Source organism: Bombina bombina, chromosome 3 (assembly GCF_027579735.1).
Source record: "Bombina bombina isolate aBomBom1 chromosome 3, aBomBom1.pri, whole genome shotgun sequence".
NCBI classification, from domain to species: Eukaryota; Metazoa; Chordata; class Amphibia; order Anura; family Bombinatoridae; genus Bombina; species Bombina bombina.
Window position 1 is genome coordinate 279,922,947 of NC_069501.1, and position 12,259 is coordinate 279,935,205.

Below are 12,259 nucleotides of genomic sequence, written 5' to 3' on the forward strand. Positions count from 1 at the left end.
CACTGCCTTACAGCTTTTCAGGACCGCTGTAGCATCGCATCACCTGCTGGGGACCAGTGGCAGGGAGCATACCACAACAGTGTATGATAGCTTTAAAGGCTACAGTTATATATTTTTTTTTAATTTTTTTGGAAAAATATTTTTTTATTGAGGTTAAATGTAGTAATACAAATAAATAAAGGCACCCATAAACAAAGATTCCAATAAATCATACAAGATTAATATAAAGGCACAATAGAAGTATGAGTCTATTACAGTTCTAGACATAAATTCTGTGGATCTTTGGGGTAGCGTGGACATTCTGCTTACAGGGCTTATGATGTAGTCTGCTGTCCCACCATCCAGTGATAGGAGAAGCCAGTCTACCTTACAGGGCTAGTGGAAAGGAATGATAGTCTAAAATAAGCTAACTTAGAATGTCCAAGCGGATGTTATGTAGGGTGATATGAAACCTCTTTTTTATAATCTGAAGAAAGTAAAAATGGTCCCCGTTTTGCGTTGGGAATTATGAACTAGTTTAACTAGGAGAGAGATAGGAAATAGAGGCAAAAGGGGGAGTTGGTAATATAGATAATGGGGTAAGGGTATTTCAGCGGACAAGAGCCGCTCTAGGTGGGATAAGGGGAGGGAAGGGGGGGCGGAGCCAAAGGTGATATTAAGGGGAGGGGGTGATTCAAGGCTACAGTTGTTGTGAATAGCACTGAATTTAAACTTTAAGATAGCATAGTAAGAGATGTTTATAGGTAGATACCACATACTATACCAGTGCTATCACTGTTAAAGTACCCATAGAATAATAGTAATCTGAGGCATTGTGTACAGGTGGGAACAGAGTAATTTCATACTATGCAGCCCTCTAGTGGATGTATAAGTAGGTATGGAAAGGGGAAGCTAGACAGATAATTGTCTGAGATACAGATGGCTAGATAACTCTATATTTCTAAACATATAGTCACATAATAAACAGGTAGACTCAGTATTTTAGTTCAGCCATAAAGCACAATGATGTATAATCAGTAACATGCTATAATAAAATAATTGTGAGCATAATAACCTGTACTGACTCTCTGCATCTATTCTGTTAGAGGACTGTAGTTTGTGAGTTCCCAACACCACTAAGGATAGCAATACTTTTCTGTTAGTGTGTAAATAAGGGGCACATCTGAAACTAAGGGGGTGTTAATAAGGTATGGAGAGGGATAGTAAACCATGTATAGAAAATCCTGTATGACTGGATAGAACTTAAACTGCTAATCACAAGTCACAAATGTTCCCTAAACTTTTTTTTAAAAAAAAGATAAATAAATATATTATTTGAGTGTTCAATTGCTATTAATTTATATGCGGTCTTTAAACCTTCAAAAATATTTATCTGCCCCCTCAGTATATTAAAAAGCTGGTCATTGTCAAGGGTCCCTCAGACTTTGTCACCCCTTTGGACAAGCAAGGCAAATAGGGCATAATGGATCTTATTTATCTTCAGATGACATACCTTACTTAACAATAGGGAAATGAGTGCTTTAAAATCTGTGAGCTTTACTAGATGGAGTGATGTGGCAACAAATAAACATGCATATAGGATTACCATATAAATGGCTTCTGGCACAAAATAATTAAACCATAACACAAGAGAAACTGACAGGGTAGATTTCTGATAGGGAATAAAAACTACAATAAACTGTTAAACTTAGAAATAATAGAAAGCATGGCAAACAGAAAGTGCATGGATAATTGAGTCTTTTAACCGACTCCGAAAAAAGACAAGTCTTGTGAAATAGTATGCCTCAAGGTACCATGCATTAGAAGCTATCTATTATTAATTTGGATGGCTAATAAATAGATATACACTAGCGGAAGTTAACATCTACATTACCACTCAATACAAATAACATATTTAGATATGATCTCAAGCTAATAATTGAGTATGTATAAACTTGTGTGTTTAACACTAGAATAGAAGCCATTAAACATAAATCAGTCTGCGAGAGTCCTGTGCGCAAGGGAAATGGAACAGTGAAATTCCCCTGTTTGCCCTGTGAAGTCTAAAACATCAGACAATAATATCTTCATAACGGACTTTATCCGTTGACTTCCAAGCTGCATAGCTATAAATGTCAGGCCAGCTGTGAGAGGACTCAAAAAGAGCGGGTGTGAGGATGACCCATCAACAGCGGTGTAAAATGCTGCTTTACCCCACTCCAGCTCTGATAGTAGGCAAAGGAATAAGCTGTGTGAGCGAGGATGATGTGTCTGTGTAAGACCGGATCCATCTGGGGCCATAGTAGCAGAGCTTCTCAATAAATCTCGGGTGCCCGCCACACTTAGCGCCAACCTCTCTTTGCAACCTGCTGTAGTAATTTGTGAGATTCTCGGGACAACCGGAATTGTGCTGGGAGGCATGTCGGGAACCTCCGATCAGAGTAGATGACATCGCAGCTTGGGGAGAGAACCTGCCGCTCATCAGCAGTCCTCCCCACTTCTGAGTTATCTTCCGGCTCGCCAGTGAGTTACGGTCCTCAGCCTCCGCCTGTATCTGTGTGGAGTGTAAGGAGTGCAATTGACGGCTCTTCAGAGAAGTCATCTGGTCGTCCTTAGTCTCTTGTATAATTCCAATTTCCATGGCATCATGGCTCTGAGGGTTCAAGGGGCAAGTTACTGGCAATAGATCGTGCGATAGAGGGATCAGTAGTGTAGCCAGGCTCTCCCTGAGGCTCTGGTAATAAACATCGAGAAGCCCCTGGGTTCGGATTTCCCATGCTTCCACCGCTTCCATGTTGAGTTTAGCCCCTCAGAGCAAATCACTTCCACCTCACCAGTATAGATTAGGGCAGTCCAGGGACCCAAAAAAGAGTATATCGAGGATAGCTTTTCCCTCAGTTTCTGACAACGGCCCAAATTAGAGAGCCTAGTGGGAGATACAGCATGGTGCACCGCATGGCATGATTGGGAAGCCGTAATCTTACATGTCTCCGTTGCAGATGGCTTTTTCTTTCTCCTGTCTTCCACACAAAATGTATAGCTGGGTTCATGTAGGAGATTATGCACATATCTGAGGCTCAAATGTTAAGTTATTTTCCATTTTTCTAAAGTATGAGCTTGGAGCTCTATACATGGACGTCTATCAGCATCGGCAGTTGGCTCCGCCTCCCAGTTATATTTTTATAGTCATATATACACCACTGATTTCCTTAAATTATTTGAATATCATTTCGAGTAGCTTTTTCCAACTGTTAAGTGCACCTGGAATGCTCCCAGGCATAGCACAGCTTGTGGTGAAATAGTGCTTTGGGTCTGGTGGCGGATTTTTGTTATAGTTCCTGGTTGTACATTGTCTTGCTTTTCTTGTTTCCTTCACAATTTATATTACTATTTCCAAAGAAGTATAGACTGTCCACAGCTCCAATTTCTCTCATAAAACCAATCCTTTTTTAGATCATCTTAAAATACAAACATGGGACATTCCCGGTGCGTTCGCCCATAATCATGCAATGCACATTACCACTACTGTGTTTTTTTATACCATAAATTACAGGCTTCTTTTCAACTTCTGGTATAAAAAATCCACAGTTGCATGTTTATATTTTAAGATGATCTAATAAAGGATTGGTTTTATGAGGGAAATTGGTGCTGTAGACACATTCTGTACTAATTTGGATGATTTGAGGAGGTGAGCAGAGACCACTGTCTACAACTGCACCTTAAAGTCCTATTGGCTGCTGAGTGACACTTATGGTTGACTCTATATTACTATTTCCCTAGGTCTAATATAGCTAAAATATTTAAATATGTTGTGTAACCTATAGTGGTATGTGTGCTGTTTTACGTACTCATTGTTACTTTGAATCTCTAAACCATGATAGCCTTAACTTAATTACTAACTGCATTTTCATATAATTTTTTTCCACATGGAAATGTTTTTTATTTTTTCTCAGTATTCAATACATAATTGTATTGCTTTCCCACTTAGTTGTTATCAGGAATACATGGACAAGCAAAGAGACATGTGCTGCCGTATGTTTCTCTCTACAGCCAGAAGACATTAATGGTAATATCATTATCTGTATTAATATAATCATTTTTAATATTCTTTATTATCAATAGAAACAGTTGTATTGTTTTTTTGTAATACACTTTATCAATATATAACCTTCATATGCACATTCTGTTATTGGTGTTTTATTTGAGTTGAATTTAAGAATTGAGCAGATTGACATTTAAAACATCAAACTGTAAAATGCACTTAATGTACATCAAAAAAATTGTAGTTCTTACAAAAGCAGCTGGGCTCACATCCTATAGTACGTTAGTTCTCTTAGGTAAGACTTGCTGTACACTGCATAAGTGGAACTCACTCAAATAATATTTAGAATTAAATGTTATTTCCCTGTTGCTGTATGACAAAAATGTGCATTATCATAAATATAGTGTATGTATGCTGTATATGTATATATATATATATATATATATATATATATATATATATATATGTGTGTGTGTGTCTGTGTGTGAGATGGTTTTTAGTACCATCTACACTATTGTTGTTTTTATTTGCTTTTAGGTTTAATTTATTATTTAAAAAAAAAAATCTTTTTTTGGATTGGAGTTTCTCCCAACCACCAAAGGTTCTCACCATCAGGAACAGGAACACTAGCCCATTAATTGGGTTTGACCTAAAAGACCGTTGACTTTATTCTCACCATCAGGAACCTCAGACGGACTCTCACCACTAGGAAAATAAGGTTTCCTGTTCTACACATTATTAGCTTTTGACTTTTATTTGGATCTTCACATTTAGCCTTTTTTAGGATTTTGTTTCTTGGATTACAATCACTGACTTTGTTCTTATTTTTCTTTTTTTTTCTTTTTTTTGATCACTGACTTCATTTTTTGAGCAGCATTTTTTCATTTTTTTTCCTTTGTAATTTTTTCAAATTTTCACATCATTTTTTTCACTTTTGAATAAGCAAGTAGACACTGTCTGTTTTCTTTATATTTGCAATCACTAAGGATAATTTTTCACTCCTTTTTTTATACACATTATCACCACCAACACTGGTACACATCTCTTACGGTATCCTCCTCCTAGTCGATATCAGCAATCCATACATTTGATTTACTGCATTTTTTAATCCACACATTGGATTGATTTCTTTCAGACATTGTTTGGAATATTAACTTTCTCATATTTTTATTGGGGCTACTATTATTATTGCCTCTGCATCATTTTATAGTCAGTGTTTTCTCCTACATTGCTGTATCCGGTCCACGGCTTCATCCATAGTTGTGGGATATTCTCAATCCCTACAGGAAGTGGCAAAGAGAGCACACAGCAAAGCTGTCCATATAGCTCCCCTCAGGCTCCGCCCCCCCAGTCATTCTCTTTGCCGCTCTAACTAGTAGCATCTCCCCGGGGGTGGTAAAGAGTATGTGGTGTTAGTTGTAGTTTTTTATTTCTTCTATCAAGAGTTTGTTATTTTAAAATAGTGCCGGCTTGTACTATTTACTCTGCAGCAGAAAGTGAAGAAGATTTCTGCTAAGAGGACTATGATTTTAGCACCAGTAACTAAAATCCATTGCTGTTCCCACGCAGGACTGTTGAAACCAGATAACATCAGTTGGGGGGAAGAGTTTGCAGGCTTAACTGCTTCAGGTATGATCAGTCATTTTTCTAACAAGACCCAGTAATGCTAGAAGACTGTCAGAAATTCCCTCAGGGATAGGTAAGCCATTGTTATTAGATTCAGCAATAAAAGGATGGCTTATTTTAAGGGCTTATGCTGGTTGACACTATTGTGGGCTAATCGATTGCTTTTTAGCAAGTTTTCAACTTAAATAGGTGTTTTTTATCAACTTAAAACACTTTTGGGGATTAATTTGCGCCTGGCACTTAGTTGGACACCTAATCTAGTCAGAAAGGCCCCTCCACTCCTTCCTCCTGCAGAGGAAGGAAGCCTCATTTTCGCGCCTCAATTGTGCACTTGTTTTGACTAGCCAGTTCATGCAGCTTCATGTGGGGAGTCCGGAGGCATCAGGAAGGGCTCCAGGGAGGCTTATATTCTTACCAAAATAACCCTAAGGAAGGTAAAAGCCACAGGGCAAGCTGTGGCAGAGTACTGTAGTGTGTTAACCGGTTAACTGCTGTTTCTCCTGTTAAGTGTAGTCAGTCCACGGGTCATCCATTACTTATGGAATATATCTCTTCCTAACAGGAAACTGCAAGAGAATTACCCAGCAGAGCTGCTATATAGCTCCTCCCCTCACATATCATACTCAGTCATTCTCTTGCAGCCTAACTAAAAAGGAAGCTGTGAGAGATCTGTGGTGTTTTTTAACTTAGTTTATTTCTACAATCAAAAGTTTGTTATTTTTAAATGGCACCGGAGTGTGCTGTTTATTCTCAGGCAGCATTAGAAGAAGAATCTGCCTGGTTTTTTTTCTATGGTCTTAGCAGACGTAACTAAGATCCACTGGCTGTTTCTCATCTGAGGAGTGAGGTAACTTCAGAGAAGGGGAATAGCATGCAGGGCTCCCCTGCAACAAATGAGGTATGTGCAGTAATTTATTTTCTGAGGAATGGAATTGACTGAGAAAGTACTGCTGATACCATTGTAAAGTAAGTTCAGCCTTAAATGCAGTGATAGCGACTGGTATCAGGCTGATGTGTGTGTGTGTGTACACTGAATGTATTTTTCTAAGGAATGGAATTGACTCTGAAAATACTGTTAATACTGAAATAATGTATGAGCCTTAACTGCAGTAAAAACGGCTGGTAGCAGGCTTATTAATAATAATACATAACTTTCAAATGTATGTTTAAAACGTTTACTGGCTTGTTAATCGTTTTTGTGAGGTACTTGGTGATAAAACTTATTAGGGCATGATTTTTACCACATGGCCATTTTTGTTTTCTGCATAGAAACAGTTTCTGAGCTTCCCCACTGTTGTAATATGAGTGGGAGGGGCCTATTTTAGCGCTTTTTTGCGCAGTAAAAATTCAGTCACAATCTGTCTACTTCATCCTCCATGATCCAGATCGTCTCTAGAGAGCTCAGGGGTCTTCAAAATCCATTTTGAGGGAGGTAATCAGGCACAGCAGTCCTGTGACAGTGTATTTGACTGTGAGAAAAACGTTAATTATATAATTGTTATCCGTTTTTGGGTACTAAGGGGTTAATCATCCATTTGCTGGTGGGTGCAATCCTTTGCTAACTTAATACATTTACTGTGAAAATTTGGTTGCTATAACTATTTTGGTCATTGTTATTTCAACTGTGTCAGTTTTTCTGTGCTTCTTAAAGGGACAGTCTACACCAAAAATTTTATTGTTTTAAAAGATAGATAATCCCTTTATTACCCATTCCCCAGTTTTGCATAACCAACACAGTTATAATAATATACTTTTAACCTCTGTGATTATCTTGTATCCAAGCCTCTGCAAACTTCCCCTTTTTTCAGTTCTTTTGACAGACTTGCAGTCTAGCCAATCAGTGCCTGCTCCCAGATAACTTCTCGTGCACGAGCACAGTGTTATCTATATGAAATATGTGAACTAACACCCTCTAGTGGTGAAAAACTGTTAAAATGCAATCTGAAAGAGGTGGGCTTCAAGGTCTAAGAAATTAGCATATGAACCTCCTAGGTTAAGCTTTCAACTAAGAATACCAAGAGAACAAAGTAAAATTGGTGATAAAAGTAAATTGGAAAATTGATTAAAATTACATGCTCTATCTGATTCATGAAAGTTTATTTTGGCCTAGACTGTCCCTTTAAAGGCACAGTAACGTTTTTTATATTGCTTGTAAATTAATTTTGAAAAGTATTTCCAAGTTTGCTAGTCTCATTGCTAGTTTGTTTAAACATGTCTGACTCAGATGAATCTCTTTGTTCACTATGTTTAAAGGCCAATGTGGAGCCCAATAGAAATTTGTGTACTAATTGCATTGATGCTACTTTAAATAAAAGTCAATCTTTACATGTAAAGAAATTATCACCAGACGACGAGGGGGAAGTTATGCCGACTAACTCTCCTCACGTGTCAGTACCTTCGCCTCCCGCTCAGGAGGTGCGTGATTTTGTGGCGCCAAGTACATCAGGGAGGCCCTTACAAATCACTTTGCAAGACATGGCTATTGTTATGACAGAAGTATTATCTAAGTTGCCAGAATTAAGAGGCAAGCGCGATAGCTCTGGGTTAAGGATAGAGCGCGCGGATGAGATGAGAGCCATGTCAGATACTGCGTCACAGTTTGCAGAACGTGAGGACGGAGAGCTTCATTCTGTGGGTGACGGATCTGATCCAGGGAGACTGGATTCAGAGATTTCCAATTTTAAATTTAAGCTAACCTCCGCACATTGCTAGGGGAGGTATTAGCGGCTCTGAATGATTGTAACACGGTTGAAATTCCAGAGAAATTATGTAGGTTGGATAGATACTATGCGGTACCGGTGTGTACTGACGTATTTCCTATACCAAAAAGGCTTACAGAGATTATTAGCAAGGAGTGGGATAGACCGGGTGTGCCTTTTACCCCTCCTCCCATGTTTAGGAAAATGTTTCCTATTGACGCCACCACACGAGACTTATGGCAGACGGTCCCTAAGGTGGAGGGAGCAGTTTCTACTTTAGCTAAGCGTACCACTATCCCGGTGGAGGATAGTTGTGCCTTTTCAGATCCAATGGATAAAAAATTAGAGGGTTACTTTAAGAAAATGTTTGTTCAACAAGGTTTTATTTTACAGCCCCTCGCATGCATTGCGCCTGTCACTGCTGCGGCAGCATTCTGGTTTGAGTCTCTGGAAGAGGCCATTCGCTCAGCTCCATTGGATGAAATAATCAACAAGCTTAAGACACTTAAGCTAGCTAACGCATTTGTTTCTGATGCCGTTGTGCATTTAACCAAACTTACGGCTAAGAACTCCGGATTCGCCATCCAAGCTCGCAGAGCGCTATGGCTTAAATCCTGGTCAGCTGACGTGACTTCTAAATCTAAATTGCTTAATATTCCTTTCAAAGGGCAGACCTTATTCGGGCCCGGCTTGAAAGAAATTATTGCTGACATTACGGGAGGTAAGGGCCATGCTCTACCTCAGGACAGGGCCAAATCAAAGGCCAAACAGTCTAATTTTCGTGCCTTTCATAACTTCAAGGCAGGAGCAGCATCAACTTCCTCCGCTCCAAAACAGGAAGGAGCTGTTGCTCGTTACAGACAGGGCTGGAAAGTTAACCAGTCCTGGAACAGGGGCAAGCAGGCCAAGAAACCTGCTGCTGCCCCCAAAACAGCATGAAGAGAGGGCCCCCTATCCGGAAACGGATCTAGTGGGGGGCAGACTTTCTCTCTTCGCCCAGGCTTGGGCAAGAGATGTCCAGGATCCCTGGGCGTTGGAGATCATATCTCAGGGATATCTCCTGGACTTCAAAACTTCTCCACGGGGGAGATTTCATCTTTCAAGGTTATCAGCAAACCAAATAAAGAAAGAGGCGTTTCTACGCTGTGTACAAGACCTCTTACTAATGGGGGTAATCCACCCAGTTCCGCGGACGGAACACGGGCAGGGATTCTATTCAAACCTATTTGTGGTTCCCAAGAAAGAGGGAACCTTCAGGCCAATCTTGGACTTAAAAATCCTAAACAAATTTCTAAGAGTTACATCATTCAAAATGGAAACTATTCGAACCATCCTTCCCATGATCCAAGAGGGTCAGTACATGACCACAGTGGATCTAAAGGATGCCTACCTTCACATACCGATTCACAAGGACCATTACCGGTATCTGAGATTTGCCTTCCTAGACAGGCATTACCAGTTTGTAGCTCTTCCCTTCGGATTAGCTACGGCTCCAAGAATCTTTACAAAAATTCTAGGATCACTTCTGGCGGTACTAAGACCGCGAGGCATAGCGGTGACTCCGTACCTAGACGACATTCTGATACAAGCGTCAAGTTTTCAAACTGCCAAGTCTCATACAGAGATAGTTCTGGCATTTCTGAGGTCGCATGGGTGGAAGGTGAACGTGGAAAAGAGTTCTCTATTACCACTTACAAGAGTTCCCTTTCTAGGGACTCTTATAGATTCTGTAGAGATGAAAATTTACCTGACAGAGGCCAGGTTATTAAAACTTCTAAATGCTTGCCGTGCCCTTCACTCCATTCCACACCCGTCAGTAGCTCAGTGCATGGAAGTAATCGGCTTAATGGTAGCGGCAATGGACATAGTACCATTTGCGCGCCTGCATCTCAGACCGCTGCAATTGTGCATGCTAAGTCAGTGGAACGGGGATTACTCAGACTTGTCCCCCCTACTAAATCTGGATCAAGAGACCAGAGATTCTCTTCTATGGTGGCTTTCTCAGCCACATCTGTCCAAGGGGATGACCTTTTGCAGGCCAGATTGGACGATTGTAACAACAGACGCCAGCCTTCTAGGCTGGGGAGCAGTCTGGAATTCCCTGAAAGCTCAGGGATTATGGACTCAGGAGGAGAAACTCCTCCCAATAAATATTCTGGAGTTAAGAGCAATATTCACTGCTCTCCTAGCTTGGCCTCAGTTAGCAACTCTGAGGTTCATCAGATTTCAGTCGGACAACATCACGACTGTGGCTTACATCAACCATCAAGGGGGAACCAGAAGTTCCCTAGCGATGTTGGAAGTCTCAAAGATAATTCGCTGGGCAGAGTCTCACTCTTGCCACCTGTCAGCAATCTACATCCCAGGCATGGAGAACTGGTTGCCAGACTTTTCATCCGGGGGAGTGGGAACTTCATCCGGAGGTCTTTGCTCAACTGATTTGTCGTTGGGGCAAACCAGATCTGGATCTCATGGCGTCTCGTCAGAACGCCAAGCTTCCTTGTTACGGATCCAGGTCCAGGGACCCGGGAGCGGTGCTGATAGATGCTCTGACAGCCCCTTGGGTCTTCAACATGGCTTATGTGTTTCCACCATTCCCGATGCTTCCTCGTTTGATTGCCAAGATCAAACAGGAGAAAGCTTCGGTGATTCTGATAGCGCCTGCGTGGCCACGCAGGACCTGGTATGCAGACCTAGTGGACATGTCGTCCTGTCCACCGTGGTCTCTGCCTCTGAGACAGGACCTTCTAATTCAGGGTCCTTTCAACCATCCAAATCTAATTTCTCTGAGGCTGACTGCATGGAGATTGAACGCTTGATTCTATCAAAGCGTGGCTTCTCGGAGTCGGTTATTGATACCTTAATACAGGCTAGGAAGCCTGTTACCAGAAAAATTTACCATAAGATATGGCGTAAATATTTACATTGGTGCGAATCCAAGAGTTACTCATGGAGTAAGGTTAGGATTCCTAGGATATTGTCCTTTCTACAAGAGGGTTTAGAAAAGGGCTTATCTACTAGTTCGTTAAAGGGACAGATTTCTGCTCTGTCTATTCTTCTACACAAACGTCTGGCTGAAGTTCCAGACGTTCAGGCTTTCTGTCAGGCTTTAACTAGGATTAAGCCTGTGTTTAAGTCTGTTGCTCCGCCGTGGAGCTTAAACTTAGTTCTTAATGTTCTTCAAGGCGTTCCATTTGAACCCCTTCATTCCATTGATATCAAGCTGTTATCTTGGAAAGTTCTGTTTTTGATGGCTATTTCCTCGGCTCGAAGAGTCTCTGAGTTATCTGCCTTACATTGTGATTCTCCTTATCTGATTTTTCATTCAGACAAGGTAGTCCTGCGTACTAAACCTGGGTTCTTACCTAAGGTAGTTACTAAAAGGAATATCAATCAAGAGATTGTTGTTCCATCTCTGTGTCCTAACCCTTCTTCAAAGAAGGAACGACTTTTGCATAATCTGGACGTAGTCCGTGCCCTGAAATTCTATTTGCAGGCAACTAAGGATTTTCGTCAAACTTCTTCCCTGTTTGTCGTTTACTCTGGACAGAGGAGAGGTCAAAAGGCTTCGGCTACCTCTCTCTCTTTTTGGCTTTGTAGCATAATACGCTTAGCCTATGAGACTGCTGGACAGCAGCCTCCTGAAAGGATTACAGCTCATTCTACTAGAGCTGTGGCTTCCACCTGGGCCTTTAAAAATGAGGCCTCTGTTGAACAGATTTGCAAGGCTGCGACTTGGTCTTCGCTTCACACTTTTTCAAAATTTTACAGATTTGACACTTTTGCTTCGTCGGAGGCTATTTTTGGGAGAAAGGTACTTCAGCCAGTGGTTCCTTCTGTTTAATGTTCCTGCCTTGTCCCTCCCTTCATCCGTGTACTTTAGCTTTGGTATTGGTATTCCATAAGTAATGGA

The 12,259-nt window shown here is 40.8% G+C and overlaps 1 protein-coding gene across 1 annotated transcript in view; it reads left to right on the top strand.

The window, feature by feature from the left end:
• FKBP6 (FKBP prolyl isomerase family member 6 (inactive)) overlaps positions 1–12,259 on the top strand; it is a 163,158-nt gene that overhangs the window by 127,821 nt on the left and 23,078 nt on the right. The window contains exon 8 of the mRNA XM_053706316.1: positions 3,968–4,045. Coding sequence (XP_053562291.1) covers positions 3,968–4,043 — 76 coding nt within the window. The 3' untranslated portion in view covers positions 4,044–4,045. The remainder of the gene's footprint in view (positions 1–3,967; positions 4,046–12,259) is intronic.